The 26,051-nt window shown below is 51.5% G+C and overlaps 2 protein-coding genes across 3 annotated transcripts; both read left to right on the top strand.

The window, feature by feature from the left end:
- The first annotated feature begins 5,711 nt into the window (after positions 1 to 5,711).
- Positions 5,712 to 10,291, top strand: LOC136517049 (uncharacterized protein At4g15970-like). Its single transcript, XM_066510562.1, has 3 exons — positions 5,712 to 6,150; positions 8,445 to 8,819; positions 9,470 to 10,291. The coding sequence occupies exons 1-3, from the start codon at positions 5,884 to 5,886 to the stop codon at positions 9,953 to 9,955; spliced, it is 1,128 nt and encodes a 375-aa protein (XP_066366659.1). The 5' UTR covers positions 5,712 to 5,883; the 3' UTR covers positions 9,956 to 10,291.
- A 4,653-nt stretch (positions 10,292 to 14,944) lies between these two features.
- LOC136517423 (uncharacterized protein At1g28695-like) lies at positions 14,945 to 17,292 on the top strand. 2 transcript variants are annotated; one of them, XM_066510979.1, is made up of 2 exons: positions 14,945 to 15,549; positions 16,052 to 17,292. In XM_066510979.1, exons 1-2 carry the CDS (start codon positions 15,154 to 15,156, stop codon positions 16,931 to 16,933), a joined length of 1,278 nt encoding a protein of 425 aa, XP_066367076.1. In that variant the 5' UTR covers positions 14,945 to 15,153; the 3' UTR covers positions 16,934 to 17,292. The 2 variants fall into 2 exon arrangements, with proteins under 2 accessions (XP_066367076.1, XP_066367075.1); XM_066510978.1 differs by having other exon boundaries at positions 16,049 to 17,292.
- Positions 17,293 to 26,051: the final 8,759 nt, after the last annotated feature.

The raw sequence follows: 26,051 nt of genomic DNA, 5'->3' as shown, positions 1-26,051 counted from the left end.
CATTTGCTTCACCACTTGGAATGTGCTACCTATCTCATGATCACTTGATAAACTAGGTTAGCACTTATGGTTTCATCAATTCCCCAAAACCAAACTAGAGCTTTCAATAGGTACGTGGCTTTTAGGAACTCCTCGGTCCCCTCTGGAAAACCATCTTGTTCTAAAATCTAACGCACTTGGTCCATCTCCATTTCCTCTCGGCTGAGATGTTGATCACCTGATGCCATCTCTTTTCACGGTGTCTGAGATGTCTCTCACGCAGTCCTCCAAGCTGGCACTCTTCTTTTTCTGTGGGCTATCCACCATCTGGTCCCTGGTGCGCCTTTTGGACGATTGACCAACACTGGATCTAGCTACGAAGTCCTGTGACATAGCGGCTGGAGTGGCTTCGGTCATCTGTGGCGGTGTCCTCTCACGGTGCCCACCGGCACTGAGCATTGTGCCCCTATATCTAGTTTGGTGCCTATACAGAGTGGTCAGTTCGTCAAGGAAATCTGGTGGAGCTCCGGGATCCACACCTTCCTTAGTATTGTCCTGCAGGTGAACAAGTTAGTATTCGAACAGTACATGTCAATGCACGAGTAGACCCAAAGAATAGATGAAAGGAGTTACCTCTTCCTCTTCCTGGAACAAGCTGGGATCAGCTGTGACACCTCCAGATAGGGGGTCACGTCCGAGTCCTATATGGGTGGTACGGTCGCGCCAGGCGAAGTAGTGTCGCCGCATGGCCGATAGCTTGTTCTGTAGCTTCTTATTGGCCAACTGAAGGCCAGTTTCTGTGGTGAATCCGCGGTACACATTTCTCCATCCCAGATTAGTTAAGCCCTTTTGGTTGAAGTTCATTTTGTTCTTCTCAGCAATGCAAAGGTCCAGGAAAATTTTCGTCTCCTCGGGGCCCCAATGGGCTCGGTCGCTGGACGTCTGTCCATGATGCCTCGACATCTATACCCAGGTGTAGTAACTATGGTGTTGTACTTATGCTAGATGTATGTGGGGATACAGTAAAGAAATGGTCATGATGCACGGGACATACATGCAAGATAAGTAAGGAATAAACATGAGTACACTTGCCTTCTCAAGCAACTTTGCGTGTTTGGAATGCTGGTAGTAATGCCTGGCTTCAAGTGGCGAGCACGACGAAGAGGACGACTGTGCCAGTGTGGACATCGTTGCCCAGGAGGCGTTGAAAACTTGTTGAAACCGTTGAGAGGGGATCCGTGGAGGCCGAAGGCGATGACGACGAGCTGCAAGGCAGAGCCGTTGGCGCCGACGGAGAACACCCGGATCTGCCCACGAGGCGGTCAGAACCGAATAGGGGAAGGAAGGCGGGCTCGGATCCGGCGACGGAGTGGGGCCGTAGTGCGTAGCTGACAACAGCGGCTGGCGGCGTGGTGACAACAATGGGGAATGAAGTTCAGCGAGGGGAGGATGCCGGCGTTGGATCCGGCGACGGAGTGGGGCGGGGGTGTGCCGCTGACGGTCGCGGCGGATGGCGTCGTGAGGAGAAGACGGGGCGAGAGACCCAAACCCTAGGTGCGGTGCGATGGGGAATGATGGCATCGCGAGGGGAGGATGCCGGCGTTGGATCCGTCGGCGGAGTGGGGCGGGGGTGCGCTGCTGACGGCCACCGTGGCTGGCGTCGCGAGAAGAAGCAGGGGTGAGAGACCCAAACCCTAGGCGCAGCACGATGGGGAAAGGAATGAGGGAGGGCGCGCGGACGACGGCTGCGCTTGTAGGTCAGCCGAATGGCCGATGGTGGGCGTCCGAACGGCTGGGCTGATCAGCCCAGCTGGAATCAGCCAGCCAGCCAAAAGTAGCCCAGCCGAACATGTTGTTGGTTTCTGCCGTCCGAAAACGGCTGGACCAGCAGAGGCACCACGTGGGGGAAAATAATAATTGGGTGAGGGACATAGAGTAAGCGCTAGCAACACAAAAAAAAATCAGCAAGGCCGTAGGACCCACAAATCTCCCTCCGGTCCTCATTCTTGAAGGCTCTAATTCTATTCTCTACTGTCAGCCACTCTCTTCCTCTTATCGTATCCTTGCGCCCTCCCACGGGTGTCGCTCCTCGCTTTCCCGGTGAGTGGATCCTCGTGTCTCCGGACTCTTCTCCGCAAGTCGCCCGACCTCACATCGCTCCCCCGCACAAGTAAATCCTCGCGCCTTCAACATTTTGCCCATGAGTCGCCTGACATCTTCCTCGCACGAGGCGAGTCGCAAGGCACATAGCTCAGTCGATAGAACGAGGATAAGATATAAATAGAGAATGACAATGGATTCCTTGTGTCAGTGTTTGTTAGAATGGATTTGAGGGCTCTATAAAGTCAGGTCTAAAAAATGAGGGAACCCTCAAATCAAAAGTATGGGGACCTGATGATTCGAAGGCTCTTGTTGGAAGAGAGAGTCCTGATCCTTCCAAGTTCATGCAATAGCCACATGTGTGGAAAGAATGCTTGTACAGCCTGTAGACACGTGTCATGAATCTGAGATAGATCCTCATGGTGCCTCCGTCAGGTAGGTCTGCACTTAACTCCTCCACCCCCACCCCCACCCCACCCCAGGCAGGTCCACCGTCCACGGCGGTGGACCACAATGGCACGGCGGCGGCTGCCGGCCGGGCTGCGCCTAATAAGGTTCGGCAGAATTATTAGGAGTCGGCTTAGTTATATCCAGCCAAAAATTATGGACCAAAAAATGCATCCCCGGTCCGCGCGAATGGCATTGGTATGCATTGTTAGGCACAGCGTAGCTGTCGGGAACCGTATCACGATTAGGCTGATGATGTTTCGTCAGCTAGCTCTGGAGTCTGGAGTCTGGAGTCTGGACACTGTGGTTGCCCAACATGTGTAGTGTGTTGTGCAAGGGTTGATTTTCATTTGGGAACGAAGAAGATGATGATAATGACCTGGCTCTGAATTTGTGTGCAACATAGCTATCGGTATTCAGTAGCATCAGGGTAGCAGCAAATGAAACAGGTCTTGGTGTGTTCAGCCGGGATGAAAACGGTACTGATATTTTCCGACCGTATTCGAAACCGAATCCGTTTAGAGGGGTTGAGATCTGTCCGTATCCGAGTCCGGATACCCAACATCCGATACCGTATCCGTATCCGAATACTCAAATCGCATATTTTATGATGTCGATATCCAATCGTATCCTATCCGACATAGTTGACACTATCCGTATTCGAATCCGAATCCGAACAGAAATATGAAAACAAATGTAATATCGGTGATATCCGTCCGTATCCGATCCGTTTTCATCCCTAGTGTTAAGTAGCAGCAGGGGTACCTAGCAGCAAGTTCAACTGCTGCATGCTTTGGGCGCTAGCTAGTACCAGACTACCAGTGGTAGTAAGCGACCGAATTGGTGGGCAGGCTGGCCCGGACTGGATGTGTTTGTTGTTCGTGACATGGGAGGAGATCGATTGTGGTATTCAGCCGCGAAAGTTGCTCCTTCCCTTCGTGATCATGACTTTGCCTTTTGTTTTCAGTCAGATGTCTTTCACGGGGACGGAGGTAGTGCCATCGATCAGAAAACACATGAAGAGAAAGAGAGATGGAAACAAAAGGGGGAGATAGCAAGGGGCGTGTTTGGGACTGCTCCGCTTTACGTTTTTTAGTCAAACGATTTTAGCTCTACGCACTTTGTTTGAGAAAAAATGATAGAGTTACGAGAGCACTAAAGAGATACTTCACAAACTCCGGTTTTCCGTGAAGCTATTTCACGGTGAAATTCGTGGAGCAATCCCAAACACGCAATAGGTATTCAATCAATCTTAAAAGAAAAAAAATGCGGGTGGACACACCGCTAAAGATAGAGGAGGCCCGTGTGTCAGTGTGTGGAGTGAAAGGAGAGAGATGCAAGACTTTGACTGGTTGGAGTTGGACATGCATGTCATGTGCAGTAAAAGTCCGTGCACCGACGAATCGCCATACCACCGTCAGACTGATGCCTAGAAGGAAGAAAGGCTGGTCTGGTCGCGGCGGCCTGTGACGTGATCCCGGAATTGGCGGTAGGACAGTACACGAAGACGCGGCGAAGGGATCACCTTTTTTAAGAAATCTTTTTTTGCAGGTCGTCTCGTTTTCTTTACGCTACTGCTGCTCGGCTAGGTAGAAATCGTTTGGTCTCCATCGACACATATGCAGCATGCCTGCCTCTGCTTGAGCTGGTGCTGGGCTGCTAGGCGGTTGGTTCGGTTACCCGCACTCGCACGCAAGCGGCGACCGGCGAGGCCAGGCGCCCAGGCCCGGGCGGCCCCCCTTTCGTCGCCGCTCGGCAAGCGGCGGAGGAGGCGGACAAGTACAGGCACGGCAGTGCGGCGCCGCCGGGATTTGCGTGGCTGGTTCATGCCCGCGGTCGACACGGCTTGTACTCCGTACAAGGCAAGCCACCGGGAGCGGAGCCAGACAGTGTTCATTCTGTCCCGTGACAACAATTTTGTGTGTTTCTTTGTAAGATAGAGTTCATATAATAGGTGCGTGAAGGGAAAAAAAAAACATACTAGAAAGAAACCGAGTACAACCTATCTCTAGTAAAGTTCAAGGTTCAATAGCATTATACAAGCCAAGTCTACAATATGAGGGCAACAAATGATTATTAGTGCATAGTGCACGGAGCTTCTCCATCAGCTACCCGATACGCCTCTCCTAATAAAGTGATAATATAGGTGTCCTAATACCAATTTTCGAATATTGAGAGAAATGCCTCAGCAGATCAGCGATAACCTCTCCTAATACATAAATGTCACGTCATAGTTTATTTATTTCTCTATTTTCTTCCTCGTCGTTTTCTCTCCATGGCAGCATCAGGATCGTCTCCAATTCTACATCGCGCGCAAGTTCAACGCTCGCCCCTTCTCTTCTTCGCTTCAAATCCGGAGTCGCTGCTATGGCCGCCGCCCGCAAGCTCCTCCTCCTGGCCACATTCGTGGAGTTCGCCTCTGCCGCCAAAGTCGCCGACGGGCGAGGTGGTGGCGTCCTCGTCACTAGCCACGCGCGCACGGCTAGGCCTCCTGGTGGCGATCGTAGAGGGGTCCGCCTCTGCCTTCGGAGGCGCCGACGGCCGAGGTGGAGGCGTCCTCGTCACCCGCCACGATGTGGGGTCCATAGTATTAGAAAAGATTCAACTCTTGGGAGACTGCTAGAGCAAGAAAAAAACTCATCTCCCCCTAAGCTGATGGATTTATAGGAGATAATAAGGGGTGATACTGGAGATGACATTCTCTCGAGTGTCATCAGTGTGTGAAGGAGTTCTCGACATCTTCTCGTCGTCCACATTGTGCTAGCTGCAGCCTGAAGCTCAACCGACGTGGGCGTCCACTGAAAACATCTAATAGCATTGTACGTACTATACGCATCAGCCATCGCCCATCAGAGAAGAGGGTTGGCGGCAGTCGGTAGAGCGAGACTAAGCTAGTGCAGCACGCCTACACAGACAGAGAAGGGCGCGCGACGCGGACGCGGACGCGGACGGTCACCCCCCACCTCGGCCACGAGTCCAATCCAACAAACCAACCCCGGCGGGGCCGTGGTTGGGGCGGGATCATCAAATGATACGGTGATGATGATGGCGTGGCCCCCTCGCCGGCACCGGGACGCGACATTTCTTTCCGTTTCGTTTCGTTTCGTTTGACTACCCGTTCCGCACTTGGCCTGGCCCCACCTCGCACGTTAAAAGGGCCTCGGCATCCCACCCCGTGTCCGGTGTCCCGCTCCCGTCCCTTGCGCGTTCCGTTCCTCGTTCCTCCGCACCCGCACCCGCACCCGCACCGCGCCCCGGCAACGGGCAGCAGCAACAAACCCAGAGGAACCAGAACTGAACCCGCCGCACCACCAAGTAGGCAAGGGATCGATCGGCATCCCCCTCCGTCCGTCCCTGATGAAGGGCGGCGACATGAGCAGCGTCAGCCCGCTGGTGTCCTTCGTGCTGGGCGCCGCCATGGCCACCGTCTGCGTCCTCTTCTTCATGTCCGCCACGCCCGCGCGCCGCCTCGTCGACATCTCCGCCTTCACCTCCTCCGCCGCCCCCGACAACTCCACCGCCGACCTGCAGGGGCTCGCCTCCCCCGACGCCGACGCGGTGGCCGACTCGGCGGCCGCCCTTGCCGCCACCGCCACCCCGGCGCCGGCTCCCGCGCCCGTTCAGGTACTTACGCACCGCAGGCACGCGCGTGCGCCGCCTTCCGTCTTCCCTTCCGTTCGCTTTCCCGAAACTTCGTCCGCTGCTTCAGTTTCGATTCCACGGTGATCAATCCTGGTTGCGTGCGGTTTTGTTTTACTATACTAAAGCAGTTGCGCTTGATCATCGGAGCGAGCGCTTCCTCCAAACACCAATCATTTCTGACGATTTTTTTTTGGGGATTGGGGGAGGAGGGGTTTGGAGCCGTAGTTTAATTTCCTTCAATGTCATCATCAGTAGGTAGTTTCAGCGATCGGCTCACCATTGGTCAGAGAAATGCAGTTCAGTCTGATACGTGTACTTCCCTGCTCCTCTTCTCCCTCATCACTTGGGTCCGTTCGGTTACGACGTTCCCTGTCCTTCCTGACCGGGAATGGTTCCGGCCATGTAGAAAATAACGAAGAAACAGCGAGGCCAGGAATCGATTCCGTATAAACCGAACGAGGCCTTATGATTCCGACACAACACAAACAACAGGAACAGTACGAGCTCGTGAATGGAGTTGGTGCCCTGCTAGTTGTACTGCTAGTTAATTTCTTTTTATTTTAAAAAAAAGAGGCATAACATGGATGAAGCAGAACAAGACCGGAGTCAGTCCAGGGGGGGATGCAAATGCAACGTATCACCAACAACTGACGAACGAAGGATGGAATAGAAAAACCGAACACAAAAAATAGACAGGACGGGAGAATCCCCTTTGAACAAGTTACGTCGGCGGACGGCGACCGGGTAACAAAAGCGTTACTAGTTTATCAATCGCCCAAAGCCTAAACTCCAAAAGCCACAGAACCAGCCGGCCGCCCTACACACCAGCTCACGTCTCGATGCTAATCCCCTCCTGCTTTCCTTGTTTTGTTTTGTTGATGACACAAACACTTTCCCGTCTCCCCGTGAACGGATCCGGTGACTAAAATCGGAGAGGTGTCACGTGAGAGTATGAGGCGTTTGATACTAATAAAAAAAATAAATTACATAATCTGTCACTACTTCACCTGATGAATTTATTTAGTCTAATTAATTCATTGTTAGCATATGTTGACGGTAGCGCTACGTTGTCAAATCAAAGACTAATTAGCCTTAAAAGATTCGTCTCATAAAGTAGTGGTAGCCGTGCAATTAGTTTCGTAATTAGTTTATATTTAATACCCGTGTGTCAAGGACAGCGAACTACTCCCGCTACGGTGAGTACCTTCCCGAATCCGCGATTAAAAACCACCTCATCATTTGTTGCCGCATGTTACCAGGTGACAGGAAAAGGATACTGCTAGCGAATGACTCATCGCATGACTTTGTTGCTAATCCCGAGAGCACTCGCCGCACCTGTCTGGCTGGCTGTGCATCCGCTAGCTGTCTGTCGGCATACTACGCTTACTGCTCGTCGTCGTCAAACCTCCACCAGATCACCCCCGCCACCACCCACTGCTTCCCTCAACTGAATCCCTGCCACGTCCACACGTGTCCGCCGCGGCGGTGCACGCGGCCTCGGGAACCGCCCCGTGATCGACGGCCCATGATTGGCGCTCACCCACGCCACTCCGCCCTGCCCTGCCCATCCTTGACGCCACGAGCCTAGGACACGATCATTCACACGGCGGCTATTCACGCGCACGCGTTCGGGTACCAGCACTAGTGCACCGCGTTTCCGAGCGACGTGCACGACCTATTTTTGTACATGCGATGATCATGGCGCACATGTATATGTACAGCAAGAATAATGCTTCTCTTCACTTCCTTAAGTTGATGATATACTATACGAGTATGCCGGTGGGACCGCTAGCATTCAGAAATGGCACTGATTGATTGGTTGCCGTTGTATGTATAAATAATAATAATGTACGTACCCACCTTCACCGTATATTGTACACAAATGCTACCGGATCGGATGCAGCGGATGCAACTGTTCACCAAATGGCTGCTGGCACCGCGCCGCCCGTCGGCTGTTAACGAACAAGCAGCGCGGCCCCGTGCGCCCAACCACCATTGCTGCAGCCCCGTTTTGGTCACCTGGCTTTATTCACCTGCCACTGCCAGCCAGATCACACGCGTGACGGCGATGCAGCAGCGCACAGCGCAGTCGCACCATCCAATTTTGGAACCGACTCGACTCCATTAGTAGTACATCATGCATAATAGTCACAGAATTAATCAATTAATTAATTAATCATCAAACAAGATTGACTGATTTTGGCGCCTAATAAAGCAACGACCCAGCATTCTATTCCTGACCAGCTGATTGATTAAGCAAAACAATGCATTTGCAGGCACCGTCGCCGTGGGGCGACCTGGAGGAGGTGCTGGCGCGGGCGGCGACCAAGGACCGGACGGTGATCATGACGCAGATCAACGCGGCGTGGACGCGCCCGGGCTCCCTGCTCGACCTCTTCTTCGAGAGCTTCCGCACCGGGGAAGGGGGCGTGGCGCGCCTCCTGGACCACCTCGTCATCGTCACCATGGACCCCGCCGCCTACGAGGGCTGCAAGGCCGTCCACCGCCACTGCTACTTCCTCCGCACCTCCAACGGCGTCGACTACCGATCCGAGAAGATGTTCATGAGCAAGGACTACCTCGAGATGATGTGGGGGCGCAACCGCTTCCAGCAGACGGTGCTCGAGCTCGGCTACAACTTCCTCTTCACGGTCAGTACTACGGTTCACTTCTTCAGAATATTCGTTGTTTGCAAATAATGGATCTTCAATTACGCACGCGTTACACGGGCAAACGACGTGAGTTCGTTACCGGGTTCTACTCATCGGAGGTGGTTGAACAATCCAGTAGTCCTGGGTGCAGTGCCTGGTTGTTAAGCTGCGATGAGCGCTGCGCTGCCCTCCGACGGCCGGCCGGGAAATGTCCACGGCAGCTACCGCTGCTCAACTTGGACTTTGAAAATGTCTTGTACTGTACGCAGCTAGCGTGATCGCTGTCGATGATAGACCGATTTGCCTGGCTGCCCTCGGGCCTCGGCAGGCATCATGGTCATGTGAGTTGGAACTTTCGGTTTGTCACGTTGGGCCGACGGTTACTTGAGTGGCCACAAAGTTCCAGGCTTCGAAGTAGGTATGATGCCGCGCGCCGTGGCAGACGCAAACGGTGCCGTAAAGCCCGTAACTTCCTTCTGGACGGCGACCGGTGGCGCCGCCCGGACCCGCCGTGACCGCGAGCTCAGGCTCGCCCGGACAAGGAGATATCGTTAAAGATAGTAGCTTTATTACGGATGATTCGATGAAGAAGAAAATAGTACAAGTAATCATATATGGCTATAATATGGTTGCGTTGTTGCTGGGTGCAGGACGTGGACGTGATGTGGTTCCGTGACCCGTTCCGGCACATCTCGATGGCGGCGGACATCGCCATCTCCAGCGACATGTACATCGGCGACCCCTACAGCCTGCGCAACTTCCCCAACGGGGGTTTCCTCTTCGTGCGGTCGTCGGCCAAGACCATCGACTTCTACCGGGCGTGGCAGCAGGGCCGGTGGCGCTTCTTCGGGAAGCACGAGCAGGACGTGTTCAACCTCATCAAGCACGAGATGGCGCCCAAGCTGGACCTCGCCATCCAGTTCCTCGACACCGCCTACATCAGCGGCTTCTGCCAGCTCAGCAAGGACCTCAACAAGATCTGCACCCTCCATGCGAACTGCTGCGTCGGCCTCGGCGCCAAGCTCCACGACCTGCGCGGGGTGCTCGACGTCTGGAGGAACTACACTGCCGGCACACCCGACGAGCGCCGCGCAGGCAAGTTCCAGTGGAAGCTCCCGGGCATCTGCATCCACTGAGGATCTTCATCGAGGAGAGCACCCGGCGAACGGCGAGTCCGGCAGCGGCATCATCCATCACCTGCTGCAGGGTGGCGGTGGCTGCCTCCCCGTGCCCCGTGCCCGGCCGGTTTCATCGCTCGATCTTGTCCATCCTTTCTCTGGCTCTTGGTTCTTGGCGTGAAATCTCAGGAGGTTGCGTTGAGGGGTAGGTTCCATTCTTTTGATTCGTCATCATCAAAGGTTATACTAGTAGGTAGCTAGAATTCAGGAAAAATCGTTAAGTTATACTGCTCCGTGTGTATGTATGCCCACAGCACAGCTTATATAATATGTATCTAATATCGTTGATCTGCACCTGTAAATCAAGATGGATGAATGCCACAGGCAGCGCCCATTTATCGCCAACAGACTCATTCTCACGCGTTGCCTCTTCGATTCAGAGCAAATTTTCAGATGTTGAACTAGCCTTGCTGCTACTACACTGCGTGATCAGGATGCAGCTCATATTCAGAGCAAATTTTAACATTCTCTGGGCTGGGCAACATGAGATCAGGATGCAGCCAGGTGCTTGGCTAGTTAACAGTAGCACTGCAACAGAGCTCGAGAGCCGTTGCGAATTCGCATGGGCCACAACTGCACCTGGTACATATGGGCTGGGTCGGCGGCAGCTACTGGCAAAGCTATATATATAGGCTGTGTGTGCTTCCTTTTTTGCCCCGCTTAATAAAGGCCCAGGTTTTGGGTGCTGGGCCCCTTTAGAAAGTTATTAGATGATGACAAAGTGGCCCTGCAAGGAATGTGCCAGAACCAAATACTCGCATCTCATACGTGTGCTGGGTTTGTAAATTGTAATGTTGGGAGTTTTTTTTTTTTTTGGTTTCTTCCAAACAGTAAAGATTAGAGAGAAGTTCTACGCGTTCAGCGACCCTCATCAAATCAAAAGAAATAAAAGAAGATCGGAGTGTTACAAAAATAACGACACATATATAGGAAAAAAATAAAAAGACATTTGTCCATTTATATTAGTAATAAAGAAGAATAAAACTTTTTATAATCTCGAAAGAGGCCAAATAAAAATAAAAACCTGTTAGTACATGGTGTCATGGTGTATGTATATGGTACCAACCAGTCATCCCTAATATATTGGTGTATGTATATGGTACCAACCAGTCATCCCTAATATATTGGTGTATGTATATGGTGTCGCTCTCATAGGAAATGGGATTGAAAAGTAATCAAGGACAGTAGGCTTACCAACGATCACCTAACCCAAATTATTGCGACGTTAGCATCCATCCAGCAATAATCCTAGTGGCATTTTCATGGAACAGTAGTGTAGAGTATACGTGGATTGGATCCGGTGGGAGTGGATCGGAGAAGCCCTAAGGACCATGGCACTATGGCAGGCTTAGCTCAGCTTCACCTCCAATCCAGAGTAGGAGTGGAGTAGGAGTACCGACCCCCACCTTAATTAGCTGCAGTAGTGCTAGCAGCTGCCTCACTGTTACCTGGAGTTCATGATTGGATCCATGTTCCTTGTACTGTATCACATCACTCTGTGTGTACACTCTGGCTCTCACAGGTCCCTAATGTCTGGAACTGGAAGAAATAAAGCAGTACGTACAGCGTCTGAATTCCGGTGATATCAATCAAAATTCCAGTAGTTGCTGTGTTCCGTTCCACACAGACGCACGCAACGCAGCTCCAGGCCCGGGGGACGGGGAGATCGCTAGGACGAGAGCCAAGAGTCTGCAGCCGTCGCTGTTGCAAGCCAGCACCAGGGTGGTTCCCCTGTTTGGCGGTAAGCAACGAGGTGATGACGTGATGTGATTAATTAGTGTGCGATAGAGAGCAGAGCATGCAATGCAAGAGCGACTGGCGACCTAATTAACCAAGCCAGGTCATCCGCCCTTATGTTGTTAGCACCGCATCGCATCATGGCCCCTAGCTATAGATAATGGATTGCTTGCTTGCATTGGTAAGCAGAGCACTGGTGTGCAGTGCTGTCAGTAAACTAAACCTCGGAAAAAACGATTCACTTTGGCCGGCCATGCGTCCTGGTGCGTGAATGGCGGGCAAGACAGTGACAGTGAGTGAGATGGACTAATAAAACTGATCTGATAGAACCAAGACTGGAGAGTAGAGAAGCTTCACCTCCTCCCCGTCCTCAGCTGTGACTTTCGCTTCGCTAGCGGTGCTTCTTCCACGGTGACCTAACATGCTGTTAGGCTACCAATAACGACCCGCGCAGATGACGATGGATCGAATCAGCGCACGAGGCGTGTGAGAGTGCTCAATATGATGGGCCGGAGCAGCTGAAAGTACAGCGAGATTATTCTCAGAACACCAGCTGTGCACCTGTACTTGGCGGATCTGAACATGAATGAGCAATTGGTGGATGGACTGATGGAGCAGCTAATTAAGCTACTGGTACTGTGTTGTGCTGTGCTGCATTGATCACTCGGGATGGAGTATAATTTGCATATGGAGATTATTAAATGTTTCGACAGCTATAGCCCACCAGTTGTTTCTGACCGATTTCAGTCCCGTTCCTTGCTACTCATCACTAGCAGTCTGCCTGTAGATAGCACATATGATTTGTCAGTCACTAGCAGTCCCCCGCCGTGCGAGAGAATTCCTGAAACGAACGAAGGGAGCTCAAATGCATCACTGGTAGTGACGACAGAGTTCGGTCGCCAAATTAGACCGTGCGCGGAGATGGAAGAATTCGAATGCAGATGCGATGGAAGGAATTCCACACGCGCGCTGGCCGGTTTTCCATGTCATCCGTTGGAATATAATGGACCCAGACCAGACGGCGCGCGCCGGTGAACGATCGGGACGACGACGACGACGACTCTCGTAGCACAGGACAGCCAGGTGCACAGGATCGGAGGAATGGCAACACAGTGGTCACCCTGACCCTCACGGCGAATGAAACTGACGAGTCGTCGTTCATGTCTAGCGGGATCGGACGTTGTAGCACTTGGCCCTTGCTCACCGCCACGCGCGCCTTGTCTAGTTCGTTAACCAACCAGTGACGCTGACGCGAGCAGCGTGCAAAGAATAAAGACCTAGAGAAAAATATATATATAAAAGTTATGAACCAAATATACAAATTAACTTGATGTGAGCCAAGTAAGTTGGGCAAAAAAAATCAGCCTAAATTGCTACCAAAATAAAAATAATATCAGACATATGTCCCTCTAGATTTACATGAGCACAAAAAATTAGTGAAAGAAATACATAGGTAAAATTTGAAAAGATTTTTGGGATGGCACAAACTCACCTCTCAAACTCAACTCCTTCAAAAGTTCAGAGGGCAAAACCCTCCTCTCTTTCTCTCTCTCTCTCTTTTTTTTTTTTGCAATTTCTCACCTCCAATGGAACTCAACAATGGCATGAACAGCTATAGTCGCGTGACTAGCTACAGTCATGAGGCCGAAGAAGGGTATTTGCAGGGAGTTATTTTTAGGGGCGGTTGACTAAGAGCACCGCCCCTGTTAACATATTTCAGACGCGACTCTCTTAAGAGAACCCCATCCCTGAAACTCTGTCTCTTCTAGAAACGGTTCGGTAACGGTGTATATCCAAAAACCCTATTTTAGGTGCGGTTGTCTTAAGGAAACCACTCCTAGAAATTGATACCTTTCTAGAGTCAGTTTTTTAAGCGGAACCGTCCATGAAAACTTATTTCCAGCAACAATTCTTTAGTCACAGTGCCTCCTTCCAAGGTTGCAGACGGTTTCCTAAGCCGACCGCTTTTATTAGAAATGGGGCAAAAAAAAAATCATCTCTGTACTGGTGCGGGCAGTGATAGACTACTCACACTCATCACTCAATGCATGATATGCTCACACAAAGCATGACGTGCTCGAGTTCCAATCACTGTATGTGCCTGCCAGGTTTCAAACCGACAACAACCATACATGATGAAATACATACATACGTGAGTATACAAACACATGGCAACCGAATAAACGATTGTGTTATATAATACAAAAGAAAGCAAAAAAGACTAAAAACACTGAATATTATATAGAAAAATGAGACAAAAATAATAATTAGCCTTAGATCTCTAACCTTCACATGATCGATCTAATTCGTAGGCCAGGAAAAATAATCACTATATAATAATAAAAACCAAGGAGAAAGAGAAGATAGCAGAAAAAGACTAATCGTAATAATACAAATTCATTATTAAATATCGATTTAGATTTTAGAGGGAGCAGATAAGCGAAACCCACGCACATTGGTTCTAGACCTTCCGGATGCGTCCAAACTAAATGAGGTCCAGGACGGAAGTGGTTCCCCACTAGTCAGTGACTCAACTCTAGTGGAGTCAACTGCATGAAGAGAAGCCTAATCGGTTTATGACATGTTTTTTTTTTTTGCTCTTGTGTTTTTGCCCCTACTTGGATGTGCAATTATGATTTTGCCCTCATTTTTTTAACTTTGTGATTTTGCCCTTCACTACGAGCAAGTCAATGCGATTTTTCCCCTAGTCAACGGTCAAAACAGGGGCAAATTCACAAAGACCAGGGGTAAAATCGCGTTGACTTGCTAGTAGTGAAGGTAAAATCATAAAGTTAGAAAAACGATAACAAAATCATAATTGCACTTCAAAATAAGGGACAAGAACACCAAAAACCCTTTTTTTTTGGTTCATTCAAAACTTTCCAGAGACCAAACGTATCTTGTGGGCGTGTTTGGATCGTGCCCTGGCACGTAGCTCGGATCGATCCCAGCATGCACCAGGTGACCGAAGGAACGAAATTGGACGCACCAGGTGACCGTATGTATCATGTATTGCATGCATGGTAGTATACGAGTTCTTCACTAGCTAGTGCCTGCTGCCGCCACATACGGCCATACGACGTCTGCAACAACAAAAATACGGCACGCATGCATAGCTGCAACATGGAGTATATCTACGACCTATATCTGTATTTCTTCCCTTGTATTTAAGGGGATCCGGCGCTGTGCGGCCACATCGATCGGCACATCTCTAGCTAGCTTCACTAATCACTAATCACAGCTACTTCTGGTAGCTAGATCAGTGGGCTGCGGAGTGCGGTGCAGCACACCAAAACGGGCTACCCATCCATCCTCCTCTGCCACCACAGCGCGCGTGCACAGACCGGCCGGCTGCACCGCTCGCTCGCTCGCTCGTTATTAAGCGGCGGCGCGGCGAGCGCTCGTGCGTCCGTCCGTCCATGGCGAAGCAGCAGCAGCAGGTCTCCGCCGGCGTGGAGGCCACGGGCCGGCAGGCGGCGTCGTTCCTGCTCGGCTGCGTGGCCGCGCTCACCGTCGTGCTGCTCCTGCAGCGCCGCCCCGAGGAGCTCACCAGGGCGCCGATGGTGCAATTCTTCGGAGGGACAGCGACACGGACATCATCATCATCGTCACCAGCGGCAGCGTCGTCGTCGTCGTCGTCGTCCTCCTCCTCCTCCTCTTCCTCTTCACCACCAGCGGCAGGTGAACATGCAGCCCATCGTCAGACGACGACTAACGCCGCCACGAAGCCGCCGCCTCCTGCTGCTACCACTACCGCCGCCGCCGGTGATCCACGCCTTCCGCCGCCCAATTCCACCACCAATCACGGAAAAGAGGTTGGTCATACATGTATTATACTAGCTACTAATGAATTTAGAATCTTCTGCTGCATGCATGCGGTTCATCATCAGGTTCTGCATGCTGACTGACATGCTGTTCGTCCAATTCTGCCACGCAATTTTTCTCTTCTGTTCGATTTGATCATCGATGGATTTGCCGTGCGGTCATCTACCGTTGGCAGCGGCCGAATAGGCACAGCGTCCGGGCCTCGGGAACAGCGCACGACGACGACGTGGCAGACTGGCAGCTACCTGAATACCTGATCGACCCGATCAATTGCATCTTACTCCAGCGTTGCAACTTTAGGCGCCTTTTTCTTGCTGCTTTTGCTGCGATCTGAATCAAGTCTACTGCTACTCCAAATCACTATTTTTTTTAAAGAAAAAACAAATCCACAACAAAGCACGTTTCACTCTCTTTTTTATTTCTTTTTTGTAGAAAAACGAATCAACACAATTCACTACTCATGAGCTAAGAACTGAATAATAACGTCAGCAGGGCGCGGCCAGCGGCGAGGCGGAGGAAGAGGAAGAGGAGTTCCGCGGGCTTGCCGCGGCGGTGTCGCGGGCGGCGACGGCGGACGACCGGACGGTGATCGTGACGTGCGTGAACCAGGCGTGGGCGGCGCCCGGGTCGCTGCTGGACCTGTTCCTGGAGAGCTTCCGCGTGGGCGACGGCACGGCGCCCCTGCTGCGCCACGTGCTCATCGTGGCCATGGACCCGGCCGCCATGGCGCGGTGCCGCGTCCTCCACCGTCACTGCTACCACTACGCGCCGTTGCCCGGCGTCGACTTCGCCTCCGCCAAGTTCTTCCTCTCCAAGGACTACCTGGAGCTGGTGTGGAGCAAGCTCAGGCTCCAGCGCCGCGTGCTCCAGCTCGGCTACGCCTTCCTCTTCACGGACGTGGACGTGCTGTGGTTCCGGAACCCGCTGAAGCACGTGACGGCGTACGCGGACATGAGCGTCTCCAGCGACGTCTTCTTCGGTGACGCTGACAACCTCAACAACTTCCCCAACACGGGCCTCTTCCACGTCAAGCCCAACAACAGGACGATCGCCATGACGGCGGCGTGGCACGAGGCGAGGCAGAGGTTCCCGGGGAAGAACGAGCAGCCGGTGTTCAACGCCATCAAGAAGGGGCTCGTCGCCGACCTCGGCCTGCGCCTGCAGTACATCGACCCGGCCTTCGTCGCCGGCTTCTGCAGCTACGGTAAGGATCTCGGCAAGGTGTGCACCATGCACGCCAACTGCTGCGTCGGCCTGCGTAACAAGCTCGCGGACCTCAGGACCGTGCTCGACGACTGGAAGAACTACACCGCCATGCCGCACTGGGCCAGGCACCAGGCCAAGTGGACCGTCCCGGGAGCATGCATCCATTGACGACGACGACGACGATATATGGATCCATGTTCGTGCTCGTGCATCGCAGGACAGGCCGATCGACTCGTCCTCAGTATCTCAGTACTCATGAGTTACGCTTACACGTACGACGGGATTTGCTTACTTTGTTGGTGCCGTGGATTGAATCTTTTTTTCTTCTTTCTGTTATCTCGAATTTTTAGGTTACAAATATATATACCAACGACAGAAGAGTAATAATATATATAGTGCCACATAATATATATATGTAGTGTCCTTTATTGTATACTGCTGGTACCAGGCTAGTCTTCCTTTCGTCAACTCCTCCCTGTCTTGTACCACACACATCCAGACAAGATGACAAATTTAGGCTGTCCTCATCAGCTTGCTTGGCCCATGGTATATGCTTGGTTATATTTCGAGTATACTGCATCCTGTTCCGGTTAACTAGCCACCAACTCGTACTTGTACACATGTTATACCTATACATTTATTATATCTTTTATCTACCATACCACTCTTTAAATTTACTAGCAAATGCATCCGTGAGCTGCAACAAGACTCTCTTCTGCCTTGAAATCAGATTCCGTGCCATCGTAGGACAAGAGTCGTTCTAACAAGTATGGATAACGAGTCTATGTGACATACGAGATATGGAGGGTACAAGGATATTTTTGGAATTAGTAAAAAAAGGCGTGCAAGAATCCATTCGCTCTTCAATATTAGATATATATAGTACAAATTATATTTTAGGTGCATTCTTAGTTAAAGTGCCTATGATTTAAATAATTTTAAATTTGACCAAATTTATAAGAAAGAACATTTATCTTTATGACAACGAATAAGTAGAATATGAAAATATATTTTATGATAAATCTAATAATACTTATTTGGTATCATAAACACTAATACTTTTTTTTGTATAAATTTGGTTAAACTTGAAATGGGTTGACTTAGGACAAACCTAAAACATCACTTATTTTGGGATGGAGGGAGTACTAACAAATACTATGTCCATGGGTTGCAAAATGATAAAAAGTTTGAATTATATGTTTCAATACGTATTACAATTGGACTTAGGTCCTGTTTGGATCTCGTGGTCTAAAGTTTAGCCACTAAATTTTAGCTCTTGAAGCTCAAAACATGTGCTCTAAAGTTTAACCAAACTCACAAAAAAGATATTTGTTCACTAGAACAGACAAATGTGCTAAAATAGTCAAAATTTTAGTACCCAACTAAACTTTAGACCATGAGATCCAAACATGGTCTTATTTTTACTATGAATGGACGCACGTTATTCTAACTCATATGAGCATAAGTTGTTTTCGAGTCCAGACATGACAATAAACTAATTATGAATGTTATCTCTAATTCATCACGTACTAGTACCTTTAGTAAAACCGGTTATGACTCTTATACTTGATGGAGTGGAGGAACAGACAAGCCAAAAAACTTTTCCTCTTTTAATATTATACTAGCAAACTGTCGGTGCAGAAAGTGACCAACACGTAAATATTTGTAGTTTTGCTATACGTTGTGATCGGAGGTGGCCTAGCACTCAATGACACAGGATTTATACTGGTTCAGGCAACGTGCCCTACGTCCAGTTTGAGTCGGTTGGTGACTTTATTCCTGAGCCCAGGTGCTCGTAGTTTGCTGTGGGGTTACAAACAGAAGGGAGAAAGATGGGGGGTACAAGAGGTCCGGTCGGACTCTAGTCTAAAGGGCCAAGAGTGACAGGAGCCCCGCTATGTGCTAAGTGTTTGAGCATGTGCTTGTGGTTTGAACCTAATGGTTTTGTTGTTGTGTACTAGTAAACTTGATCGATCTCTTTGTTGGAAGAGAGCGCATCCCCTTTTATAGATGAAGGGGATGGCCTTACAAGTGAGAGGAAGAGAATACATATGCTACTAAGTCTTGTTGCCCACGCCGGCGGGTACAAGATGATGGTAGGTGCACACAATACTGTTTAATGTCAGATGCACGTGGGAGGTTGCGTCGTCTTCTTCTAGTATGACAGACGTCCGTGCCTGTCATACTGTTGATGTCGAGAGGCATGCAGGGGGTTTTACCATGTTCGTTTGGTACGGTAAATGCCAGCACCCACAACACTGTTGATGCTTAGAGGCATGTAGGGGAGCCTTACCGTGTTTGTTTGGTATGGGAGTTGACGACGCCCACAACACTGTAGGGAAAATATCGGCGCCTACAACACTGCTTGGGTTCTGTTATGCCAGGGAAAATATCGGCGCCTACAACACTGCTTGGGTACTGTCCTATAGGTGTACAGGGTACATTCCTCGATATTGCGGTTGACTTGAGTGCCCTGCCTTACTTTCTCTGTCTGTTTCCTGGTCCTTACCGAGCGAGCGTCCCCGGTCGGTTGGATCCAGTCGGCTCTGATTGCGCTAGTTGGAGAAGAGCAGTGAGTAGGGGTTTGGTGCATCCCCGGTTGGAGACCCAGGCCAGAGTCAGAAGCGGTGTTTGGCTAGACCTTCCGGTCGAAGAGGCCGTCCAGAGGTGGGTCGGTGTCGGAAGCGAATGTTGTTCCTTCTTCGTGAGGCCTTCTGGTCAGAGAGGCGGACCAGAGTCGGAAGCGGGCGCCGTTCCTCCTTGGCTAGGCCTTCCGGTCGAAGATTAGATTGTCCTTCTGACCTGTCGCTTAGGTGTTTTGGGCCGACCCATGAGTTGCGCGTCGCCTGCAACGTTGTCCGCTGGACCGAGCCTTTGTTTGGTAAGTCAGCCCATAAGGGACCCCGGGTTTATGAACCTGACAGGAGTCCCCGAGCCCTCGGACGATTCAGGTAGAATCGTTTGGGGGATTTTTGTCTTGACGGTGGGTGTGCGCGAGTGCACCCGCGGGTGTAGCCCTCGAGCTCCCGGGCGATATGGGTAGAATTGTCTGGGGGGGTTTTGTTGCCAGCGGGGGACGTTTTGTTTCGTCGGTGGGTGCGCGTGAGCGCACCCACGGGTGTAGCCCTTAAGCCCTCGGGCGATTCGGGCCGAATTGCTTGGGGTTTTTTTGTCAGCGGGCATGTGTGCGTGTATTTTAGTCAAGACAGAGTCATCAACCAAGGTGTCATGCGTAGCCGAGGCAGTTTTTTAGGGATCGGGTGAGACGGGGCTCGCGGATCCTAGCGTCGGTGCAGCCCGCGTAGCCGAGGCAGTTAGTTTAGGGATCGGACGAGATGGAGCTCGCGGATCCTAGCATCGGTGCAGCCCGTGCAGCCGAGGTAGTTTCGATTAGGGATCGAGCGAGACAGAGCTTGTGGATCCTGGCGTCGGTGCAGCCCACGTAGCTGAGGCAGTTAGTTTTGGGATCAGGCGAGACGGAGCTCACGGATCCTGGCGTCGGTGCTGCCCGCGCAGCCGAGGTAGTTAGTTTAGGGATCGGGCTAGACAGAGCTCATGGATCCTAGTGTCGGTGCAGCCCACATAGCCGAGGTAGTTAGTTTTGGGATCTAGCGAGACGGAGCTTGCGGATCCTGGCGTCAGTGCAGCCCGCGCAGTCGAGATAGTTAGTTTATGTATCTTGAGCCCCTGAGCCCTGTTGGCCTTTGGCAGGGGTCGGTTGAGTTTTGTGCGTTATCCCGTCCGCGGTTTCTCACAACCGGAGGGACTGAGCTAACGTCGCTTGCCTCGATCGCTCGGGCTCGAGTGACGCGCTCGGTGAGCTCGCTAACGGGTATGATCGAGTGAAATTTGGGTCCGTCGTTCATGATAGGGTCGGTAGAGCCCTCTTGTGACATTCCATTGCTCCTTAACCTGTAACCCGGCAGATGCCTAGGTGGTTTTGGAAACCGACCCGGGTGGCCTGCTGGCCTCCCCTCGATGGAGATTCTGTGGGTTTGGCGAGGTTTAGGATCGAACGAGAAAGTTGAGATGACCCTGTCTGCTTTAGGGCAGACTGGGCGAGGGCCGCTCGGGGCTCATCTGCATTTTCTCCCCTGGCTCTGTTTGACGTGAGGCGGCCTTGAGCCCTTAGTGGGCCGACCTTCGAGCCTCAGTTGATCGTTGCTCATGTTGAATGAGGCAACTGCCGCTTCGTGATGCAACACGGAGCGTTGTGATGCATTTAACCGCATATGCGATGCCCCGAGCCCCCAGGCAATTCGGGTCGAATCATTCGGGGTGCACGAGTGTATGGAATGAATGCGTGTATGGATGTATGAATTGTTATATAAAGAAATAGTGGGGGTTGGTAATGTTACCTTGATGACTCGAGTGACGGGGTTTGAAGAGCTCCAATTAGAAATGTCCGACCAGGATCCGTGCTCATTGTTCGTGACGGAGTTGGCATGGCCCACGTGGGGCGTCCCTTTGCTCCTTATCTGTCTCTTGGTGTTTTCCTGAGTCGTTCGATTGACTTAGGAAGCCCGATGGTCTCTCTTAGTGGAGATCCCGTTGTTTGGTTTTTTCCAAGTCCTGCCTAGGAAGGCGGAGAGCTACCTGCGCATGGTGGCGCTTTGTTTCTCGTGCCTGGTCATGCGGTAGTGGTGGGCCAGGGCCATGCCCAGGACACATCCTATCCAACCAGGCACCGTTCCATCGGACAGTGTGTGTCCTACCAGTTAGGGTGCGTCCCGTCATTTCCCATCCGCCTTGAATGGGGGAAGAGAGAAGGTTTCTTGCCCCAATCCTCTCACCTTTCCTCAACTACTCTGCCTCTTCTTTAAATAGGGGAAGGGAGAAGGAAAGGAGAACTCACAGACCCATTCATGATTTAGGGGCGTGATGTCAAGTCGGAGGTCCCCCAACGTAGATGAGATGGTGCTGGCCGCCTTCGCCGAGAAGGGGCTAGTTTCGCTAAAGGAGGTGGCGCACTAGAGGGTGTCGTACATCGCCGGCTTTGTCACCGTCTGCGAGGCTTTCATCGGGATGGAGCTGCATGTGGACTCCTTCTAGCGAGTCTTCCCTAGGCGAGCCTTGTAGGAGAGGAAGACGCTCGGGACTGCGCCGGTGGGAGGTTTTGCCCTTGCAGCTGCTTAGGTTGGCCAGTTCATAAAATTTGATGAGATATCTTTTAGCCACAGCGGCCATACCTTGGCGGGCAGCGTCCCTGCCTAGGAGCTACCTCGACTGCATGAGAAGGTCAGGAGCTCCATGCTCTTCTGTTGAGCATCTATGAGTGTGACGCCCTTGAGGCACCTGTTGCGCTCGTCGAAGTTGAGGGAGCAGAACCAGGCGGGGCTCTTGAGGTACCCATTGTGCTCGCTGAAGTTGAGGGTGCGAAACCGGGCAGGGCCCTTGCTGTGGTGGTTATGTCCGGTGGCGTGTGCCGTGGCCTCTCCTTTGGCGTCAGCCGATGCCGTCGAGCGGCCACAGTAGTATTTGGAGTAGAAGTAGTCAGAAAATGTAATCGTTGAGTTCATGGGTGAGCCCTCGTGTGAATAGTTTTTGTATCAATGAATACATCAGTTCTGTTTTTGTGATAGAATCACTATCCGTTCCTTGTTTTTTATCCTAGCATAGCTTTTCTTTTTATCCTTTCTTTTTCGCACCTGCCCGTTCATTCCATAGGTTGCAGCTTTTAAGAACCTGGGCATAGCCCGTGGGACTCAGCTGCTCATAACCGTAGGTCATGGTGGGGTGCGTTCAGTTGGGAGTAAGAACAAAGTTATGTAGGGTAATTATAGGAATGTAACACACTTTCTTTCGGGGACAAAGTTTTTACCATGTGATAGTAAAAAAGAGAGGTAGTATTTAGTATTGTATCCTCATGGAGCCCTCGAGCGACCTAGGCTAAAAGTGTTTAGGCTGGGGTGCTTTATAGGAGCAACTGTTGAATAAAAGCTGTGAGACCGAATTCAGGGGAAAAACGACGTAGCTGTTCAATGTTCCAAGTGTTGGCGAGATTGTTGCCGTTGTCGTCCTTCAGTCGGTTGGTGCCCGATCGAATCACTTCGGTCACCATATAGGGTCCTTCCCATAGTGGAGAGAGTTTGTGTTTTTCCTTCATTGATTGGGCCCTCCGGAGCATGAGATCACCGACTTCGAGGATCCTCCCCCTGATCTTCCTTTCGTGGTACCTACGAAGAGTTTGCTGGTAGTGAGCGAAGCAGATAATGGTTGTCTCATGGGCCTCCTCGAGTAGGTCGACTGTGTTTTGCTGATCCTCCATGGCTCGGTCGCGGTTGAAAGCCTTCACTCTTGGGATGCCGTGGTCGAGGTCGGAGGGCAGCACTCCTTCAGCTCCGTTGGCTAGGAAGAAGGGTGTGAACCCTGTGGATCAGTTCGGGGTCTTTCTTAGGCTCCAGAGAATCGCTGGGACCTCTGAAACCCATCGCTCGATGTACTTGTTGAGTCAGTCAAATATGCATGGCTTAAGTCCTTGGAGGACCATGCCATTGGCACGCTCGGCCTGACCGTTAGTACATGGGTGTCCGACCGAGGCCCAGTTGATTCTGATGCCGTATCTATCACTAAAGTCCATGAACTTCTTTTCGGTGAAGTTAGTCCCATGTTCAGTGATGATGCAGTTAGGAATGCCGAACCGGTAGTTGATGTCGAGGAAGAATTTGAATGCCTCTTCCGAGCGGATGTTGGTGATGGACTTGGCCTCTATCCACTTTGTGAACTTGTTGACTACTACAAGTAGGTGAGTGAAGCCGCTCGGGCCCTTTTTGAGGGGTCCTACCATGTTGAGGCCCCAGACCATGAATGGCCAGGTGATGGGGATGGTTTGAAGCTCCTGTGCTAGCAAATGAGTTTGTCGAGCATAGAATTGGCATCCCTCACACCTACGGACAACCTCCTCTGCATCTCATAGCGTGGTGGGCTAGTAAAAACCTTGGCGAAAGGCTCTTCCAACCAGCAACCTTGGGGCTATATGATGTCCACAAATCCTGGCATGGACTTTGAGGAGGAGTTGCTTCCCCTGGTTGGTGGGGATGCACTTCATGAGCACTCCTAATGGACTCTGTTTGTAGAGTTCATCACCGAGCGCGACGAAGGTCTTGGTGCGTCGAGCAATCCATCGGGCTTCAGTCCTTTGGGGTAGGAGAACCACCTCAAGGAGGTAGGCGAGTAGCAGCGCTCGCCAGTTGGTTTGATCAAGTGCCAATACGGTGATGTCAGCGGGTGACGTCGTCATAGAGGCACTAGGGTCGGAGCCCTCGAGCATCGGCTTGGTGTCGGGGTCGGAGCCCCTAGGTGTTGGCTTGGCATTGGGGTGTGTCTGGATCGGACCTTCCAGGATGCGAGCGGATGGCTCATGGAGATTGTTGATGAAGATCCCGCTTAGAGATGGATCTTGTCTAGCGGCCAATTTTGCGAGAAAATCAGCGGCATTGTTGTCCTTTCGGGGGACATGATGCAGCTTGATCCCCTAGAATTTGCCCTCGAGCTTGTGCACCTCCTGGCAGTATGCCACCATGAGGGGGCTTTTGTAGGAGAACTCCTTCATGACTTGGTCAACGACCAACTCCGAGTCACCGCGGACGTAGAGTTGCGTAGCACCGAGCTCGATGGCGATGTGCAGCCTATTGATGAGGGCCTCGTATTCTGCGGTGTTTTTTGAGGCTGAGAAATAGAGGTGGATGGCATAGCGGAGCCTACTCCCGTCTGGGAAGATCAGAACCAGTCCAGCTCCTGAGCCAGGTGCCATTACAGACCCATCGAAGTACATTGTCCAGTACTCGTGGGTAACGTCCGGGGTTGGTAGCTGCACCTCCGTCCATTCGGTGACAAAATCTATGAGAGCTTAAGATTTAATAGCGGTATGGGTGATATACCTAATGTCATGGCCCATGAGTTCGAGTGCCCACTTGGAGATCCGTCCTGCGACGTCGCGGTTGCGGATGATGTCCCCGAGCGGGTATGAAGTTTCGACCACGACTTTGTGGTCGATGAAGTAGTGCAGGAGCTTCTGGATCGCCATCCGCACGACGTATAGGAGTTTCTGCACTTGGGGGTACCAGACCTTGGGGTCGGTGAGTACCTTCCCGACAAAATATATGGGCTACTGGACCTTAAGGTGGTGTCCTGGCTCCTCCCTTTCGATGACCAGGGCAGCGCTTACCACATGGTTGCTTGCCATGACGTAGAGGAGGAGGGGTTCTTCCTGTTTAGGAGCGACGAGGATTGGGGACGACGTTAGTGACGCTTTGAGGCTCTCTAGAGCCTGTTGAGCTTTCTCAGTCTAGACGAAGGCGTTTGTCTTTTTGAGGAGCTTGTAGAGTGGCATCCTTCGTTCATCGAGCCAGGAGATGAATCAGCTCAGGGCAGCCAGACAGCCGGTGTGTCTTTGCACACCCTTGACGTTGCGTATAGGGCCCATGTTGGAGATGGCCGTGATCTTTTCACGGTTGGCCTCGATGCCACGCTCGGACACGATGTATCCTAGCATCTTCCCCTTTTGAACCCTGAAAACACATTTCTCGAGATTCAATCTGATGTTGAACCTTCGGAGGTTCATGAACATTGTGGCCAAGTTTGCGATCAAGTCACAAGCTTGAGCCATTTTAACCACTATGTCATCAACATAGATGACGATTGTTGGTTTTGGCTGCTCGGCTTGATCAGGCTGATCGAGTGGGTTGATTTGGTCGGTGAAGCATTTCTGCATGCACCTTTGGTAGGTGGTGCCAGTGTTCTTCAGGCCAAAAGGCATGGTTACATAGCAGTACGAACCATATGGGGTGATGAACGAGGTTGCAAGATGATCGGACTCTTTCATCGCGATCTGGTGATAGCCCGAGCAGGCATCCAGAAAGGAGAGGATCTCATAACTCGAGGTGGAGTCAACTATCTGGTCTATGCGCAGCTAAGGAAAGTGATCCTTTAGACACGCTTTGTTGAGGCCAGTATAATCAACACACATTCTCCATTTCCCGATCTTCTTTTTAACAAGAACGGGATTGGCGAGCCAGTTAGAGTGGAATACCTCTCTAATGAATCCAACCACCAGGAGTTTGGCGATCTCTTTACCTATGGCCCTACGCCTCTCGTCATCGAAGCGGTGCAAGCATTGCTTAGCGGGCGTTGAGCCTAGGATGAGGCGCAGTGCATGCTCGGCTACGTCCTATGGTATGCCCGACATGTTAGATGGCTTCCATGCGAAGACATCGCGCTTAGCGTGCAGGAAGTCGATGAGCTTGCATTCCTATTTGGCCAGGAGCTGGGTCCCAATCCGCACTGT

This window comes from Miscanthus floridulus, chromosome 17, assembly GCF_019320115.1.
Source record: "Miscanthus floridulus cultivar M001 chromosome 17, ASM1932011v1, whole genome shotgun sequence".
In the NCBI taxonomy this organism is placed as follows: domain Eukaryota; kingdom Viridiplantae; phylum Streptophyta; class Magnoliopsida; order Poales; family Poaceae; genus Miscanthus; species Miscanthus floridulus.
Note: the sequence above shows the minus strand (reverse complement) of the source record. Positions and strands in the feature narration are given on the sequence as shown.